Raw genomic sequence first — 20,371 nt, 5'->3', positions numbered from 1 at the left:
TTTTGTAAGATAAGGGGTGTTAATTTTCGGTTTGGACTACATTGCTATAGAGTCAGCTCAGCTCCAGTCATGTTCCTGGGTTCACCTGGGTATGGAAGGTCATGAATTGTTCCTGTCTGCCGTCCAGCATTCCACAGTCTCATCACAGCTGTCTCTGCTCTGCAGCTGATATGCTACTGTAGGTGTGAGGAGTGTGTGTGTGTGTCTGTCACAGACAGGGTGTTAGTGAAGGTGTGGGGAAGAGGGCAGCTCTATTCATCAGCTAGGGGCCCAGCAGCCCTGAGCATTTGAGTTCTTGACAAATTGACCCCTAAGTGCAGATAATAAATTGTATTTCCCACCCCCACCCTCCCCTCAACTGGTGGTGTGACAGGCCACAGCAGGCTCCTGGGCCAATTAATGACCACAGCTCACAGGTGAGCCTTGTCCACAGCTCCTCTCTCTTTCACATTCCTCCACAATCCTCTCTCTCTCTCTCTCTCTCTCTCTCTCTCTCTCTCTCTCTCTCTCTCTCTCTCTCTCTCTCTCTCTCTCTCTCTCTCTCTCTCTCTCTCTCTCTCTCTCTCTCTCTCTCTCTCTCTCTCTCTCTCTCTCTCTCTCACACACACACACAAACACACACAAACACTCTCATTATTTCTTTCACTACTCTTCTTCAACCAACCCACACACTTTCATTAGCTGTCTCTCGGATCGAATGCAAGTTCATTAGACAGCCGTCCCTATTTTCGAAACTAGCTATCTGTTATTGTTTTGTAGAATAGATTTTTATTTCACATGGGGATAGTGAGTTTATAGTGGGACACAAGTGGCCAATTTCAAGGCATGTGTGTTAGACCTGCTGAATGCTAATTGGTGTCACACCTGTGTGAGATGACAATACCCACCAAGATCCAGCTCCTTCACTTAAACCACACTCCATTAATCTGATCTAATCCTAATCAATGCTGGATTACATGCTGAGATCCTGGATTAAGGTTTCTCACACTCAGTCTGAACGTGCTGGAGAGGAGATCCTGCTGGCCAGTTAGAAGAGGAATGCAGCGGGGTGGTTGGTGTCCTGTCTGTTTGCACTCCATAGGGCATGGGAGGGAGAACAGGTCAGGGTTAAATCCCCAACTCACACAAGTCATTAGTGACGGACTAAATAAACATTTCAAAGCGGTTTGTTTGAAGGAGATAAATGTGGCGGTGACTAGCCTACTAATGATCTGTTTTTCCCCAAATACTCTTCCTTTAATAAGCCTAAAAGAGCTCCTTAATTGGATTAATTAGCAGATCCATTTGACGTCAATAGTCGGTAATTTGCCAGGGCTGCAGCGGGACTGATAAGCTCTTCTAATGGAAGACTCGGAGGACTGAGATGATCCAGATCATTGTGTGAAGCTGAGGAACCCTCCCCACGCCCTCAGCACCCCTTGGTATTTTAAACCCCTGATGAATGTGCCTGTACCTCTTCTCAGACGGGTGGTGGGGGGGGAGGGGGGGGGGGGGCTAGGGGTCGGGGAGGCGTGGGCCACTGGCCATGTGGTCAGTAGTTAAGATCTTATTTAGTTCATGTTGGTGTGTCAGCCTGTGTTTGGGGTCCAGCACGGTTGGGGCTAACTCGCTGGGGTTGGAAGACCAGCAGGATCAGTCATACAGTATTAGTACCTCCACTGTCTACTGCCATGGTCTGAATCCATATGTTCAGCTCTCATATGTCAGTGTGCGTAGCTGATGGGTTTTACATTGACGTTTGGGATTGGAGGACAAGCATTTCTTATTAGAGCTGTGTGTTGAGTTGATAAATTACATGTCTGCTGTGGATTAATGGTGCTGGCTGGACTTGGTCTCAATTTACCATGACATGTTTGGAAAGGACAAGTATCGCTGCGTTTATTCCAACAAGCAGTCTTGCTCCCAGCAGACGACTAGCTGTATGTAGGCATGATGTACCATTGTATGAAGAAATATCATCTTTTTGAACTGAAAATTGAACTCTGAACTGTCATTCAGAGTTTCTTTCATGCTTTCCTCCCATTCAAGTAGAGTGGCTTGGGTGGAAGAAAAAAAGTAGGAGAACGGGAGAGAATGCAGTCATCCCCATTCCTCCTTCACCCCTCCCCCCTTTTTGTTTTGGCCCAGTTTTTAAGACTTGCCTTTTTTTGTGGCTGGTCAGCACAGAGCCTATGGGAGATAAAGCAGGCCGACATGCAGAAAGAGCCTGTGGGGACTGGCCGGGGGGCAGCATTGTGTCGTCTATACAGAGCGATTGTGAGGCGTGGAGGAGGGGAGGGGATGTTCATGAAGGACTGAGGGTGTGTGTGTGTGTGTCACACAGAGAGAGAGAGAGAGAGAGAGAGTGAGAGAGTGAGAGAGTGAGAGAGAGTGAGAGAGAGAGAGAGAGAGCTGCCCTAGGGTGTGGAACAGAGAAGTCACACATGTGCGAGACACCAGCTCAGGGACTGGCTCTTGATCTGGCTCCCTGCTCACGCTGCATATCCCTCTCCTTCCCCACGGGCTTTGAATGTGCTGATTGGGAAGATAGAAGGGTGAACTGGTAAGCAAGGGCACCCGGGGTGTTTTAGGGTGGACATATGGGAGCCAGAGAGCTTGCTGGTCATACTGCTGAGCACATGGGAGAGTAGAGAGCTATGTGGTTCTGCTGGTTTGGCCGGGCCGGTGGATTTAAATCGTGTCAGGATATGCCAGAGGTCAGCCCTGGGCCCAGGCTTTGTAGTGGTGGTGAAGCCATGTTTCCACCAGGTGTTCTGATTCCTAAGAAGACCTAGACGTATGGATGGGATTAAGGACAGCCTTTTTCTGTTCCTCCCCAGTTCCCTCCCTTCCCCTCTCTTCTGGTCAATAATTCCATCTGAGGGCCTGGGTAGCTTCTCTACCTGCTCAGTGTAATTGAGGCAACCGTGGCCACAACTTGTGTGTCAGGAGGTTAATGCACTGTACTATGTTTCCAAGGCAATCTCAGAGCTTAATCAGCAACTTTTTCCTCAAGTAAAGTGGGCTCTTACAGGCTGTTTCTGTCACACTGAGAGACGCAGAATAAACAGAAAGCAGGTCTGGAGATGTGAGAGAGGAGTGTGCTTTTTTAAAAGGAGCCGGGGAGCATAATTAACCAGAAGGTGACTTTGAATTTCACCACCCCCAGTCTAGCCGAGAAGAACCTGCCATAAACCAGTAACCATGGTGAGGAGACTTCAAACAACTGGGTGTGAAGCAGAAACAGCCTATATCCATTTTAAATAGGTGCATGTCTAACTTAGTTTTTCATTTCCCTGCATTCTGTGCAGTTAATCTTAAGTGGCATTTGAACACAATGGCATACAAGGACATGAATGGGGCTAGAAAAGGTTTTTTGAATGCCTTTCATGGCCCAGATAAGACACTAGTGCCACAGTGTATCATGCCGCTTACTCGGTATAGAATAACATACAATAACCCTTCATGTCTGCTGGCAGTCTGATATATTTATATCATTATTGCAGCTGGATTTCCAGCCTGTCAAAGAGCTTTTTAACGGCAAATATCGCTTCTTCCCTGCCGAAAGGCTTGTGATGCTATTTATCACTCATCACTGTCAAACTCTGCTCTCTGTAATTTCTCTCTCTCTCTCTTTTTTTTTTTCTTTCTCTTTCTCTCTCTTTCTCTCTCAGCTATGTGGCTATGAAAGCCCTAATTGAATAACGATCGCAGTTTGTGGCTTGGAGCCAGTTTCTTCGTGCGTTTAGCACTAAATAGCTTTATGTTCAGTTCCACTGTCGGTAGATCTGAAATATGCTCTAAGCTGTAGCCCAGTGAGGGCTAAGTGAACAGAAGTGACCTCCTGTAGTAGAGGCACAAGAAGTATGATGCAGTTTGACCCTACTGAGCATTAGCCAGTGCACTACATACTGCAACAACATTGTGATAGTTTTGAATGATGCTATACCTGATGGCGTCTTCCACATGGTGGTTATCTCAGGTCTCAAGAACCCCTCTAGTTTCTTTCAGCACTCACGCTATTGGCGATCATGAGGATCCCTCTCTCCCTGTAGTCCTCTCCCTCTAAGGGGCAGAGAACGACCTTCTGTGGGTTTTCAGGCAGATGTCTTGAAGTTTCTCGAGCTGTCATCACGTAGAACACTGACAGGTGGGACGCAGGACAGGGCACACTGAACGGACACGACTGGCCGTTCTCATACTACAGCCTAGTGAGGAGCAGTGAGTTGGCTGCCAGTCAGGATTATCTGGACAGTTGCTGTGTGTTTGGTGGAGTGATGTAGGTGGTGAGTAGGTGCTAGGGAGCAGAACGACTGGCCAGGCCTCGTCTGGAGCAGGAAATGTCTTTTTAATGCCAGACTGGGCACACTCTCCCTGCTGCGGATGTCTAGAAAAGGCCTCTTGGCAGAATGTGCCCCTTCATTAATTTTGACCAAATATTGACTCACAAGGCATGCGTTCCATTTTTTTTTTCTTTCTTCTCCGCACTGGGATTTGTGTAGTTCGGGCCAGTTTTTTTTTTTGTTCCAATGTGCTGGACTGAGCCCATGCCCTGCTCAGCAGTACCAAACTGGTGTCTTTGACACTGCGCCACAGAAGCAACTGGCTCCTCTAAGTCTCAACCTAGCAGGCCCACCGGAGCCCAGACAGCCACCACAAGCAACGTCCTCACATCGTCCTCCACACACGCATTCAAACACGTCTGCCCACATGCATGCATAAACACATCGACACTTTGATGCTATTGTGCCAAGCTTGTACCCCCCTTAACCTCTTGGCACCAAAGGAGATGTGTCGAGATTCTTCCCCCCGACATTACCGCTCTAACCTTGACCGAACACTGGAGCTGAAATTCCTCTTCAACACCCAGCTGTCTGAGATTTGTTTCAGAATGTGTTTGCTGGACATTTAGAATAACCCATAAGCTGTTAAGGTCACCGGCCTAGCAGACGCATATACTGTGATGTAACCCGGCACCCATGCTGTAGCAGAGCCTATCAGCTCCAGCCATCTCCTAAATAGCATTTAAAAAGCATTAGGTGTTTTTCGGCCCATGTCCATTCCCTCTGGCAGCCCTTCACAGTGTTCTCTGTTTGCTGGCACGTGGCCCAAGTGCCGTACTCTGTGTGGCGAGCCTGTGCCAGCTGAGCATGCTGCTCGTTCTGACCCCATCCCCCTCCACCCCTCCTCCTCCCCCCTCCTCCCATCCCCCTCCACCCCTCCTCCCATCCCCTCCAGCCCTCCTCCTCCCCCCTCCTCCCATCCCCCTCCACCCCTCCTCCCATCCCCCTCCACCCCTCCTCCCATCCCCTCCAGCCCTCCTCCTCCCCCCTCCTCCCATCCCACTCCACCCCTCCTCCTCCCCCCTCCTCCCATCCCCTCCACCCCTCCTCCTCCCCCCTCCTCCCATCCCACTCCACCCCTCCTCCTCCCCCCTCCTCCCATCCCCTCCAGCCCTCCTCCTCCCCCCTCCTCCCATCCCACTCCACCCCTCCTCCTCCCCCCTCCTCCCATCCCACTCCACCCCTCCTCCTCCCCCCTCCTCCCATCCCACTCCACCCCTCCTCCTCCCCCCTCCTCCCATCCCACTCCACCCCTCCTCCTCCCCCCTCCTCCCATCCCCTCCAGCCCTCCTCCTCCCCCCTCCTCCCATCCCACTCCACCCCTCCTCCTCCCCCCTCCTCCCATCCCACTCCACCCCTCCTCCTCCCCCCTCCTCCCATCCCACTCCACCCCTCCTCCCCCCTCCTCCCATCCCACTCCACCCCTCCTCCTCCCCCCTCCTCCCATCCCCTCCAGCCCTCCTCCTCCCCCCTCCTCCCATCCCCTCCAGCCCTCCTCCTCCCCCCTCCTCCCATCCCACTCCACCCCCCTCACTGTGTCAAAAGAACAGAAATACTGCAGTAAGTATTGGGCCACTGGAGCCCTGCTCTGTTGACAGGAATCTGTGGACACTTTGACCGGTCCGTCACAATACGATGTACTACAGCTGATCGTGTCTAATAACCGTGAGCACAGTACAGGAATGCCGTAGTACTGGAAGACTCCACACATTATTATGAGTCCCCAGATGCTGGTCAGAGTCATTAACCCTTGTGCTGCCTTCGGGTCACATGACCCAAAGGTTCATAACGAACCATCGTTGTGTTTACCCAATTTTACCCAATACAAAAACAAATAAAAATAATTTTCTTTTAACCGTCGCAATGTGGGGGGTCTGAGACAGCCCAACGGTTAAAAGAAAATGATTCACTTTGTTTTGGTATGCGGTAAAGTTGTCGCAATACGACGGTGGGTCACAATGACTGATGGGTCAGAATGACCCGAAGATAACACAAGGGTTAACTAATCCTTGAAAGAGCTGTTTGTTTGTCTGAGTGGTTAATAGTTTTCCTTGCTGAGTCCCTCATTCCTGGTCCCCTCTTACATTAAGCAGGTTTTCAGCTGAGGGACTCTATATATACTGTATATCCCCTGTTGGGAAATAAATGCTCCAGCATATTCAATTACACAGCTCCCCTCCCCTGCTCCTCCTCTGCTTTGATGTACCAGTGGGAGCCCACTGGTCAAACCTTGTTAAAGCTTGGCAGTGCTGGGAAACAAGGCGTGATGTCTCCTCTGGTTCTGCTTCTCATCCTCCATCCCCCTGGGCCTCCAGACCTCCCTTCTGCTGCATGTGTCCCTTGTGGAGCAGAGAGGTCTGCCGTCTGCATCCCCTTTTAATTACAGCTCTGCTGCTCTGCTGTGGTGCATGTTGAGTGAAGGACATGTGTCTGCATCCCTGCTCTCCCCCGAGAGCCTGTTTGGCTCCTCCAGCCTCTGCCGTCGGGCTCGGTGTATTAATATACAGAGCCAACAGATGTCAAGGTGGAGTTGTGGAGCTCGGTGTGGAGAGAGAGATGTACGGAAACAGAGAGAGACAGGGAGAGAGAGAGTGAGACAGATAGGCAGGCAGGCAGGCATACAGACAGGCAGACAAACTGGCAGACAAACTGGCAGACAGACATGCAGGCAGGCAGACAGGCAGGCTGACAGAAAGGTCCCTATTTCTCTCTGATCAATCAGAGTCCATCTGCTTGTACTCCACAGCCATCTTGACAGCCTGCTTCCTCTAACAAGCCTCTCGTCTGCTACACATTCCACTCTTTTTTTTCAGACAGTGGATGTAATAAAAAATAATACAAAAACTGAACTGTATTATCCTTCAGGAATCCAGCCTGCCCTTCTGGCCCTGTGCAGAGTCGGGCAGGGTTTTATGTGTGTGTAATGACATTCGGTGGAGCAGCTTGGCATTAAAAACAGCTACAACTCTTCCTGAATTGAGTCCCTCGGGCCTCCGCTGAAAATCCATTGTGTTCCTGACTCTTTTCTCCGCCTGCATCCTCGTATCTTAGCCTCCGTCCATCAATGTTGCAGTTGCATCCTTTGTTACACTTTGGGAATTTTTAAGCTCTATTTAATTTATTATTCTTCCTCTAATATAGAAATACTCATGAAAATTGGCACCAATTGAAATTCATTTAATTGAATCGCTACTGATATCAGAAAGAGTGAGGTGACCCTGGCTGACAGTATCACGTTGTCCTCTCTATGAGTTACGATGTGCTTCCTGAATATCTCCACGCCCCTCCCCAGCACATTGTCAAGCCCACTATCCTCCATCTGGATCAGCCTGGGGGAAGCCTGCAGCCGGAGGGAGACATACTACCGCCATTGTTTTAGCCCCAGAAAGGGGGGCTCAAGCAGGATGGGCAGGATGACGTTGGCACCTCGTCTGCCCCACGCTGGGCAGAGAGCAGCCTGGGTACAGCGTCAGCTAGTCTGCACCCTCACCGCTCCTCATAAACAACAGCAACAGGCCGCTAAAGTAATCTCTATGGAGAAATTAAGTAATCGTGATAACAAATGGTGTCATTTCTTGGTAGTTTTGGAAGTTTTATGTGAACCCTGACAGGAATGATGCTGTGTTCCTCTCATTGTGAGCCACTGCAGACCTAACATATCTTTGTAGAATCAATACTGAACAGATAGAACCGTATTATTTGTGGTGTTTGTACACTCTTAGGTAAGAGATGGCATGGTAGCAACTATAAAAGCTGTTGTAACTTGAAGAGCACCAGCGATATTTCGATGGTATATGATATCAGTTCGGGAGAACAGTGCCTGTGTCGGCTCAGTAAATGGATCTCTCTGTGTTTGGTAAGAGGAGACAAAGAAATAGGGATAAAAAAAGGCCATAAAGATATCAGTCACCCCCCCCCCCCCCCACCTTCCCCCCGGCCCCATACCCTCTTACACTCTGCTCTCTAATCCTAGCTTTCAGGAGTGTAAGTGATAGCCTTGTGTAACGTTAAAAACAGGATGATCTGCTGCAAATGGCTGAGGCATTCATGCTGATCATTCCAGACTGGGGGACTGATCTTCACGGTGAGACGCCGGGAGATACGGTTTCACTCCCTTCACTAATGTCATCAGATCAGAGGACTCGCCCTCTTCCTCCCTCCCTCTCCTAACCCTCCTCCTCCTCTCCCTCGCCGGGGCCTGTTGTAGGTCTTGTTTCGGGGGTTAGATTGCAGACCTATATCTCTGTCCTCTCTTTATCGCTCCTCAGACCTAAGGTCTCTCCGTAACACCTGCTTATTTCCCCAGTCTTTTCCAAGGCTGTTCTCTCCGTGTGGGAACAGCATGCTCTTTCATCTGTGTCCTCTCATTGGTTGGCGTGGTCCGAGTAGGCGTGTCTCCAGCCTGCCCCAGGCTCTTATCTGGGTCATAAATCCCTCTGAAGCCTCCTAATCACAGATTAATGGGCAGGTAGATAGGGAGCGTCCTGCCACACACTGCCTTCCTTATCGCTCACCCAAAGACCCCGTCATGGCCACGGAACTACCTGCCTCCAGGTCTTCTATAACACTTTGCAAAAGTTCAACTTTAGCATGTTTGTTTATGAGATGATAGAGATGACTTTATGGCGGCACCACATGGGTGTAGGCTGTGGTTTATCATACTCACATCGTTAAGTGATTTGGTGAGATTAGTTGTGATGAGTGTACTGGGAGCGGGGAAGCCTTATCTATAGAGGAAACACTGTAGTGGTTGTCCTGGTTTGGCACAGCACAGGTGACAGCAGTAACAACAGGCCTAAAGTGCTTCTCTGTCCTCTCTCATGTGTGGTCTCTGGGGCGGAGGACGGGCGGCTGGCTGGCTGGCTCTCCTCCTCTCTTCTCAGCTGCTGCCAAGACGTCCCTGTGACAAGGACAGGGAGAGAGGTGAGAGAGGTACATTTCCATTTGAAGTGAGGGAAGTTACTGGAGCTGAAATTCTTATCTTCCTCCAAGCTCTCTATCTCCCCCACTCTCTTTCAATCTCTCTTTCTCTCTCCCTATGCTAGTTGTGGATTAATTTGAGAGTGTGAATTGTAATAAAAATGTAATATGTATGATTTTGCCTTGCGGGTACATTGGTTTTTAATGGTGGAAAGCCCGTTAGATGAGGGTTTGAGTACACCCTGCTGTTTCTGACAGTAGCGGCCCTGTTTGCCTGTTTCTTTCTATCTCTTTTTGGTACTCGGGCTGTTCTGAGGCCTTCGGATCTAGACAGTTCTCTGGGTCTCTCGGTCTATACGTTAAATTGTCAACATGTGTCCCCCCTCCCTCTCCCTGTTATATTGATCTTTGATTAAAGGACCGTTATCCTTTTTATAGCAGCCTATCATAGTAATAACTGTCATGGTGCCCCCAGGGAGTTGTTTACTATCTCCATCAGCCTACTTATCATGATCAACTCAATGTCTGTCCTCTATGGAAATGAAGTGGTTTGCATCCCATGAACCCCAGGGTAGCATGACCATTCTGTGGTAAGGTGGTATCAGTGCTTCCCGTGATGCCTTTGTCCTAAACCTTTTGTTCTGGTTTTCCTGGGAGGGGATCTAAGGACCTCTCCATCAGGCCAGTGTGGACAGTAACAGTACTGACCCTAGCTCTCCCCTGAAGACCCATGGTGCTTTTCTCTCTGGCTGGTGGAGAATAAGCTCCTAGCCGACCATCCATCCATCCCTCCATCCCACAGGAGATCCTTAGACACGGTGAAAGTTCTACAGTTCCAAAGAGAGGTGCTGTGAGGAGAATGTGTCCCCCCCGGTGATAGCCAGTAGAACACTCCTCTGTGTGGATGGTGGTGTTGTTTAGAAGTCAGAGAGTAGAGGATGGAGGATAGACGATGGTAGGGTTTTTAATTACCTCTGTAGTGAGTACTGCCTCCCTCAAGCTCATCTCTACTGCATTGATGCGTGTGTGTGTGTGTGTGTGTCTGTAAATGAGATAAAAGAGTGTACAGAGAAGGAGAGGGCTGAGGAGAAAAGAATCAGGCCTCAGGCACCGATCGATCAGATCCGTGCTGTAGAACTCCCAGCATCCCTCTGGTGAGGCTGTGCATCTCACATTATCTGTCGGGAGAGAGAGAAGGGGGGGGGGGGGGAGAGGGAGGGGTGTGCTGGAATGGAGGAAAGTGGTAGAAAGAGAGGAGTGGAGAGATAGGGGTGGTGCAGAGAGAGTGTACATTGTACAAACAAGCTCACACTTACACAAACTTGTGTCTAAGTGTTTTGCGTCACTTATGGAACACATCAAGATTCGTTTTGAGACTGGTTAATGTGAGGTCTCTGTTGCAACCGTGCCCAGCCAGTGGGAGGACTGGGAGAGAGTCTACTGTACACTGCATGCTGCACAGCTTCCTCCCAGATTTCCACATCTAAATAGTTAACGGTGCACCCTTAGAACCTGGCTGTTCCAGACTTATCTAAATTAAAAAGGAACCGGATCAGTTGGAGAGGGAGAACCGATTGAGGATCACAGCTGTGGGGAACTTCAAAGTTCCTCTTTAATAAAACATACTCATCTGTGTTCTCTGGTGAAGGACGAGCGAGCTAGCCGGGCGGTGGAGAGGCATTGGATGAGCTAGCGCTGTGTAGCGTGGGGGTGTTAGCCCACCTCTCAGCCCTGATATGCTGTCAGACCAGAGGAGTGGGCCTCGTTAGCCAGTAGCCTGCAGGATCAAAGTCTGTCACTGCACAGCTTACAAATGGGGGTTAATTAGTGGCGCCTCTCCCAACTCCTACAGATGGAACCCTCGAAGGAGGTCGGCCATTTTTATTAGGTTGATTCTGTTTTTAGTCGGAGGAAGATATTACTCTGTCTGTACTACTCTGGGCTTGTTATTTCACCCTGTCCTGGTTGTGAGTTCACCCATGCACATCGGTTACGTTCCTGCACATAACTGGAGTTAAGGCTGGGGTGGAGACAGCAACACAAGCAGCACCAATCTGCCATTGAGCCCACAGTTTAAAGTTGACAAAGGACTGAATGGAAGTGAATAAGGTATTCAGTATTGTGTCTTGTATTTGAGGATGGGGTTCATTATCTCCCCGTTGGCGCTCCTGCCTGGTTGGGTTGGAGTGATTAATCTTGTCTCTTAGCTGGCTCTAATTCTGCTGACTTTCCTTCTAATCAGTGGTGACCACAGAAAGATGCTCTCTCAGCACCAGATTTTTTTTCGGCGGGGGTTCAAGGAAGGGGGGAAAAGGGCTTGGGGGAGGGGCTTGGAGGAAGGGCAGCATTGAAATGAGGCAGTGTGGTGAGTCCACGGGATGCTGGGTAAATTAATTGTTGGCCTGTGCCTCCAATTAGTCCCAGATCCCTATAATTGGGGCAGAATGGGCTTCAACAGCCATGTAGGGAGATATGACACACACACACATTTTCTATGCCTGGGGCTGAATGCAGTGAGCTCGTTTGCATATAAAGCAGGTTTGATAGCCATAGCTCGTTGCTCCCAGAGCAGCAGTAATGACCTGAGATAACATTAGGGTGTGACACTGCCCCCCCTGTCCGCCCCACCACTGCACTGTCTATTCCCCGTTCCTCTCAAAGTAGAGGGAGTGCTGCTCAGGACACTGCAAACAATATTTTCCAAACAGGTCTATCTCTGCCCATCCAAGTCACTCCTTATCGTCCTCCGACTCTCGTCTCCCCCCCCCCCCCCCCCTTCTGCTCCTCTGTTCATCCGCTCTGTGCTTTGATCTATAAAATGACAGAGTCACATAGCTGGGACGTTGCTCAGCTGAACTAAAGAACACGTTGCTGTAATGAAAGGGTGACTGCAGCCTCAGCCCGCTCGTTTGGAACTGCAGTTGCAGCTGGGCTGATCTGCACCTGCTCGGCTGTCCCACGGTACTGGAGCACCGTGCCACGATCCCCCCTCTCTCATTTACATTACATTTAGTCATTTAGCAGATGCTCTTATCCAGAGCGACTTACAGTAAGTACAGGGACATTCTCCCGAGGCAAGTAGGGTGAAGTGCCTTGCCCAAGGACACAACGTCATGGCACGGCCGGGATTTGAACCAACAACCTCTCTCTCTCTCTCTCTCTCTCTCTCTCTCTCTCTCTCTCTCTCTCTCTCTCTCTCTCTCTCTCTCTCTCTCTCTCTCTCTCTCTCTCTCTCTCTCTCTCTCTCTCTCTCTCTCTCCCCAGGATCCCGTCTGCGCCAGGAGGACTCCCCGCCCCGGATCGTGGAGCATCCCTCCGACCTGATCGTGTCCAAGGGGGAGCCGGCCACCCTCAACTGCAAGGCGGAGGGGCGGCCCACCCCCACGGTGGAGTGGTACAAGGACGGGGAGCGCGTGGAGACGGACCGGGACAACCCTCGCTCCCAGCGCATGCTGCTGCCCAGCGGCTCCCTCTTCTTCCTGCGCATCGTCCACGGACGACGCAGCAAACCGGACGAGGGCTCCTACGTGTGTGTCGCCCGCAACTACCTGGGGGAGGCCATCAGCCACAACGCTTCGCTGGAAGTAGCCAGTAAGTGCAGCTTGGGCTTTTCTTATTTCCTGTTGGTTTGGTCTGGATGAAGGGGCAGGGTGGTACCGGAGCTGAATGGCTAGCTTCAGTTTCCTTCTCTGTTCCTTGCCTCAATGTGCTCATTGGGTTGGATAATCTCCCAGGAGATGGCCAGGATGTGTTTGGCCCTGCGGTCTCGGAGGGCCAGAGGCCTGGGGAGCCTGGGGGGGAGAGATGCCCTGATCATCCCAGGGTGAGCGCTCCTCTATAGGGCCCAGGGTAGGAGGCCGGGTGGGAGACACAATGGTAACAAAGCTCTCTCTGTTGTCTGCTGTTTGTTAGGGAGATGGCTAAGAGCTCCTATACACAAACCAGGCTACTCATTGTAAGTCTGCGTTCGGTCATTTTTTTTATGGAGAGTGCTAGCTAGGTATCTCAGTCATTTAGCTGGAAGACCGCCGGTGTCATGGAAATGTGGTCCTCTTTATTGTCTGCTAGAGCTCCTTAATGACAGCCCGGCTTTGATGTGGAGTGCACAGATAGCATCATGCTGAGGGTCAGGGAGCGTGTAAATGGTTTAGGAGTCAAATCTTTAAAACAAACTGTCAGTATAGTAAATAAAGAAGGCGTAAGAGACCTTCCTTCATTCATTAAGCATTTAACTCCGATGCCTTTTCTCTCGGCACGTTTGTCCTCCGATGTATTTGTAGGCTGGTTCTGGTGAGTGAGGTCAGCTCTTCCACCATTATCAGTTAGCCGTCCTGAGATCTTCAGAGTGGACGTCGAGGAGGGGGGTCTCAGATATCAGCTTCTTTTCAAGCATGCACAGGAGCTGTCACCAAGCCTCTCATTGTAATCTAATCAAGACAGAGGGAGAGAGCCTGAGAGAGAGCTGAAGATAGAGAGGGCTGGGGGGGGATGTGTGTGTGTGTGTGTGGGGGGGGGGGGGGCAGAAGTCTTTTTTAGGATGCTGCTAACGGGGGGGAGGAGTGGTGGATCATATGGAGGCGAGGGGTGCATGCTAAAAGCCTCTCCCATAGGCTGGAGCACAGACCCACGGGGGGGTTTGAGATGTGTGCACTTTAGGCCTGGATTGCTCGTGGTGAAGGAATTCTGCTTCTGAAAAGAGATATGTAGAGATGATAGCATAGCTGTATGACAGCTGTGTGGTGTGCTGTCCACAGAGGAGCTGCTCTTGGACAGTGGATGATGGGCACGGTGCCCAAAGATACCTACTGAAATATAACACTGTTATTTGCACTCTTTACCTCTGCTATTCAATCGTTTTTATGGCCGTCCTTCTCTCCAACTGATGAAATTCATACTCTAGACCCGTAGATGATCCATGTGTTTGGCACGACTCCAGTTTCCATAAGCAAGGATGCTAAAAATATTTGCCCAATAGTAGTTGATATAGGGTGTTTATTTCAGAGGTGGGTTTTTCTGGTCCAGAAACAAGAGGCTTGGAGCAGTGGTGGAGGACAGAGTCGAGATCTGCCGCCCCGACCACGACTTTGGGGCGGCTTATTCTGTACAAGGTTCAAACAGAACCATAATGATATAGTTCTGAACCCCAGAACTGGTCTCGCCTCTCTCTCTCTTTCTCGTTTTCTGTCCTCCTCACGCTCTCCTAAATATAATTATGTTGTCGGAGCAACCGAGATAGAACCTTGCAAGAAAGAAAGGGAGGGAGAAGAGAGAGAGAGCCTATGAGTTGTTTTACAAGACCCTTCATGAAATTGCAGAGCAAGGACTCGGCATGGTATCAACCAAATATGCACGGTGTTAAACAACAGCTTAGACTGTGTGCTTGTATTTGGTGAAAATGTCAGCCAAAAACCCTGTTCTGGTTTAGGCGAATGGCCTGAAACATTTTAAACATGGCGTTTTAGGGGGAAAACTTGGCCTGACCCCACTGTGAGTTGAAACTGCAGTATGCCGTATCCGAACCATCCGTTTCCAGGGAAACCCCAGAGAAGGAAGTGTAAGCTTTAACAGTGTTTACACTGCAGAGATCGCTCAGTCCTGTGAGATTTCACTTTAAAGCTAAAAACACATCTTATAGAGCTGTTATTCTAAGCGACTGCTTTTTACTGTTCCTCTACGCTCTACGGAGTGTAAACATAATCCATGTTTCAACAGGTTGTGTTTTGCCAGGCTACAGGGCTAACCGAGTGTGTTTGGTTTATCATTAACCACAGTGTACAGTGCATCCCGCAATCTCTCCATCTGACCCTCTTACCCAAGTATGAGGTCATGCATACCCCTTGTGTGTCCCTAAACAAGCCTGAGATAGGATTCTTCCCTTTCCTTTTGTTATTATTTGTCTTCGAATTCCAAAACACCATCTAATGAGGCTTCTTTGTTCCCATAGGATGGCATGAAACAAAGGTTTAGACAATGGTTGTGGATTTAGTCATCTTGAGTGACAGACAAAGTAGCTTGTTAACCGTGCATAGTCTATATGTGGTTAAGGCTGGCTTCAGTATTGCCTCCTGGCTTGACTTCAGGCCCTGTTATGTAATGTACAGTTTTAATCTACACTATCAAGCTGTCTTCTGAAAGGGTGAGAGAAATCCCCCACTGGGAAGGTTTTTTTTCCCCCCTGCACTTTTCTCCTAAAAACCTTAAACTTTTAGCTGCAGCTGTGAAAACAAGGATCAAAGCCAGGGACTGTTTTAGACATGAAAAAAGTGAAAACAAAAGAATTTTGTGGAAAGTCTTCCAGAGGCAGACCATAATTCTCATCTCTTACTTTTGTGTGTGTTAATGTGTCAACACTGTGTGGGTGCCCCTGAAAGGAATATCTTTCTTACTCGCCCTCCCGCCCCGCCCCTCCTCTCTCTCCTCTCTTCCATCTCCTTCCATCCTTCTCCAATTGCAGCCTACCATCCACACATGTAGAATACTCTCTGCACTAGCATCGACCCGGGCTGTATCAAAGCAGCTTCTCTCATCCTCTGTGCTCTCTGAGGCTCTAAGAATAGCCTGTTTCCCCTTCCCCGTGTGGAGAGATAATGAAGTGAGTTCATGGATGGTACACCGCTCCACTTGTGGAGGAGATAACCGCCTGGCCAGAGCTTTGCATGGGGCCACATTGAGGGCTGCGCAACTCCCGGTGTTTTTTTACTGGTCTGGCTGACTGGTTGTCTCCTGTTAAGACTTCTAGGTTGTCTACTGGTCTGGCTACTGGTGTGACTGTTTCTGGTCCAAGATCACAATGAGGGCCAAGGTCTCAAGGTACCCTACTTCCACACCCCCCCCCCCCCCATGCCAGCATGGACTTTATGGATACGTAGATTGTATTTCACACCTCTTTCATCCTAGAACCTTTTCCTATATGTCCTGATCCACCAGCCTGAAGACTAATTGTGTAGTTGCCACAGTGTTTGGATAGGCAGGCATCTCTTGTGGTCTTCCAGGAAAGAGAGAGGAAAAAAATGAGTTCCATTGAGAACCTTCTTCTTTTTTCCAGCATTATCTTGTTCTGAAGTTACACAGTTCCATGTCTTTACAGTGTCTGTGCTGTTATGTTTTAGCTTTGCTGTAAGCTGTAAGTGGCTGACTGGGGGATGGAGGGGAGTAAAGGAATATTTATCTCAAATACACTTAATCCTGAAATTACACGGTAAACTACAGGCTAACATCTCATTACACTCCCTTAGGACACAACTGTCAGCTCCATCACTTCTTAATCTCTCCTAGAGTAGCTCACACAACACAAGAATAACAATTAGATTGCTATTAATCCATATGCATGGAGAAGGAGAGAGACAGAGAGGGAGAAAGGGAGAAAGGAAGAGAGGGAAAGAAGGAGAGAGGGAGAGAGGAAGGAAAGGAGGGAGAAGAGAGACAGAAACACAGAGAGATTTATTATTATGCATGCCACATATGGTCTGCTGAGCATAGCGTGTTCTGCACTTTAGGCTTTTTGCATTTAATCAGAGCAGCCCATGTAATTAAAGCAGTCTCATTTATTTGTCGCCTGTGGTCGATACATATATGCCACTATGTGTGAGGACTAAACATGTTGCTAAAGTTAGCGTGTTAACTAGATGGTCATATCTGTCTCCTCTGACCTAGGGGGCTCATTAGCATACAGATCAGGTGAGAAGGATATAGGCCCATCTAATTGACCCAGAATGCATCTCTTTCTGGACTCACAACAGCTCATGGTGCAAGGGCTGCTGTGTTTTTCAGTCATGTCCCTGTGTGTCAAACAAAACGCTGATGTTGGGCTTTTTAGAGCGTGGAGATCTTCCCCCTTCCCAGCTCCCCAACACCCCCCCCCCCCCACACACACACACACACACACTCTCCCCACACACACACACACACCCTCCCCACACACACACACACACACACTCTCCCACACACACACACACCCTCCCCACACACACACACACACTCTCCCCACACACACACACACACACACACACACACACGCACACACACACACACACCCTCCCCACACACACACACACACTCTCCCACACACACACACACACACACACACACACACACTCTCCCCACACACACACACACACCCTCCCCACACACACACACACACACACTCTCCCCACACACACACACACCCTCCCACACACACACACACACTCTCCCCACACACACACACACACACACACACACACACACACACACCCTCCCCACACACACACACACACTCTCCCCACACACACACACACACACACACACACTCTCCCCACACACACACACACACACACACACACACACACACACACACACACACACTCTCCCCACACACACACACACACACACTCTCCCCACACACACACACACACACACACACACACACACACACACACACACACACACACACACACACTCTCCCCACACACACACACACACACACTCTCCCCACACACACACACACACACACCCTCCCCCCTGACCTCCCCTCAGGGATGACGCTGCTGGACCCAGGGCCCAGGCCAAGCGTGAAAGCTGTACACTCTGGGATACAGGGGGCTGGGGAACATGAACGCCCCTCCCCAGCTCTTGGCAGCCCCTCCCCATCTCCTGGCAGCCCCTCCTGGGGCTTTGTCCTCCCCAGCAGGATGTGAGGAGGGGGCCAACACTGGGCCAGAGATCACAGTGCAGGGGAAGAGGAGCAGACACACTCCAGCTGTGCGGCCAGGGAAAGGGAGAGTGGTATGGATGGGTGGATGGATGAATGGATGGATGAATGGATGGATAGATCTCTGTTAGGGTAACACGATTGGACAGAATGGTGACGGAATACAGTGTGTGTGTGCGTGTGTCACTGTGTGTCTTCATTAATCCATCACCGTGCGTGCGTCAGATGCCCCCTCCATGCCACTCGTGTGAACAATGCCCGGTGAATGGATGTTTGAATGGGTGTGTGAAGGGTCTCTCCCCCCAGCAGAGTGGGCAGAGGGACAGGTCCGCAGAGAGATCCATCACCCCTGGCCCCACCTGCTCTGACAGCCTGCTGGGCCAGGGAAGTGTTCCCCCACTTGGAAGAATACACTCCTGGTTAGGCTTTCTACCCGTCCAGGTTTTCCCGAGATTGTTCTCTTTTTTGAACGACTGTCCCAGTAAAACAAAATAAAAAAATACACATTTTGGGTGAAAACTATTTCTCAATTTGAATTTCATAGTTTTAAATAAAACGTCATTTATAATTTCCTTCTACTGCTATTCTATTTTCTTCTTGTTCAAACATCCAGTTTTTCCCCGTAAAAGGCTAAAACAGCGAAGATTGGACATGTGCACTTTTTTGATTGGTAGAAAAAATACAAAAGCTTCCCCCCCCCCCCCCCCCCCTCCCGTTGTCGTCTCCGAGTGTTCACAACACTTCCTGTTGTAAACCAGCATTCTAAACACTGGGATGAGTTTGTTGTGAGGTAAAGATGACGGGATGAGTCAGAGTCTGCTGCTTGACTTGTGTTTCCTAAATCAAACAAGAGTGATCCAAAGTAGAGTCTTGGCTTAGACTGGTCTTCACAGTTATAGTTTGATCAGACACTTGTGCGTGTCGTGGTTTTCTGGTTAGAGGGATCATTTAATTCATACTGGACACATTCTGTGTCCATGGGTTTCTTTTAGTGGTGCTGTACGTTTTATTCGCCAGGACAACATACACACAGTAAGCCAATGATCTAATCTGAGAAACAACCTTGCTGTTTCACGCTCACACACACGCGCTCCTCTCCAGCTGGTTGTTCACCTCCCCTCTGCGTCATACCCGGGTCTCTTGTCGCCGTGGTGACCGCTGATTCATCACAGTGTAATCCTTGCCTCTGGCACTGCAGCAGGGCATGCTGGGTAGTCCCATGTAGCGTAATGTACTATTAGCATCACAAGCACCCTTGGCTCTGGCTGGATAAGATGCAGTATGCACGTACTTGAGTCATACAACCCTGCGGTTCCACTCAGAATGAGTCCTGATAGCAGAGAACTTCATAATCCTCCACTTGACCAGGGGACCCGAGAAGTGACTGGAACCTGCTTGGTTCTGCATGATATGTGGATGCACACAATCCTATTTGTGCACCTTGTGTGTGTTTCTGGCTTTGATGCACACAATCCTATTTGTGCACCTTGTGTGTGTTTCTGGCTTTGTGTGATCAATGTTGGTGATTGTAAGATCATCTCTCTCTCTCTCTCTCTCTCTCTCTCTCTCTCTCTCTCTCTCTCTCTCTCTCTCTCTCTCTCTCTCTCTCTCTCTCTCTCTCTCTCTCTCTCTCTCTCTCTCTCTCTCTCTCTTGCTGTGTCTCGCTGTCTCTTTCGCTCCACTGGTCTTATCTGACATCTACTCTGTTGAAGTGTGCAGCGTTTATTTGGATTGGGTTGAGCCCTCATGGGCAACCTTCGATCAAATTTCTCCATCCGAGACCAAAAGGGGCTGCAATGGATTATGGGGTTTAGAGGATTTTAACGTAATGTCTGCAAAAGTAAGAAAGATGCACAGCGGAAGGTGAACTCTCATTGAACTGCCTCTGCCTTCTGTTTCTTTCACTACGGTTGGTCCCAAGAGTAGCAGATCCAAACAGCAGTCACTTGATGCATTCTATCCCACCTCTGTTGATGAAGAATCTCTGATTCTGGCTCTCTTCCTTTCCTACCTCTGTCTCTCTCTCTCTCTCTCTCTCTCTCTCTCTCTCTCTCTCTCTCTCTCATCTCTCTCTCTCTCTCTCTCTCTCTCTCTCTCTCTCTCTCTCTCTGTCTCTCTCTCTCTCTCTCTCTCTCTCTCTCTCCTCTCTCTCTCTCTCTCTCTCTCTGTCTCTCTCTCTCTCTCTCTCTCTCTCTCTGTCTCTCTCTCTCTCTCTCATCTGTTGGGGTGATGTATGCAGGTGGGGGAAAGAAAACAGTGCAGAAGTGGGGAAAAGGTAGTAGCAATCGAGGACAGGAATAAGAAAGAGATTGTATTTGACACAGAGCCTTTGAATCTGGCCAAGCTATCTTTCAGGGGAGATAGTCCAGGATTGGGCTAAGGGATGGGGAGAGAAGGGGATGGGAGGGAAAGGAAAAAAAAAACAGTGTCAACGTTATCC

The 20,371-nt window shown here is 49.6% G+C and overlaps 1 protein-coding gene across 3 annotated transcripts in view; it reads left to right on the top strand.

Moving 5' to 3' along the window:
- robo1 (roundabout, axon guidance receptor, homolog 1 (Drosophila)) overlaps positions 1 to 20,371 on the top strand; it is a 178,941-nt gene that overhangs the window by 72,036 nt on the left and 86,534 nt on the right. For all 3 annotated transcript variants that reach the window (XM_062472464.1, XM_062472465.1, XM_062472466.1), the window contains one exon: positions 12,507 to 12,833. In XM_062472464.1, coding sequence (XP_062328448.1) covers positions 12,507 to 12,833 — 327 coding nt within the window. The remainder of the gene's footprint in view (positions 1 to 12,506; positions 12,834 to 20,371) is intronic.

This window comes from Osmerus eperlanus, chromosome 11 (assembly GCF_963692335.1).
Source record: "Osmerus eperlanus chromosome 11, fOsmEpe2.1, whole genome shotgun sequence".
Taxonomy (NCBI): Eukaryota; Metazoa; Chordata; class Actinopteri; order Osmeriformes; family Osmeridae; genus Osmerus; species Osmerus eperlanus.
Note: the sequence above shows the minus strand (reverse complement) of the source record. Positions and strands in the feature narration are given on the sequence as shown.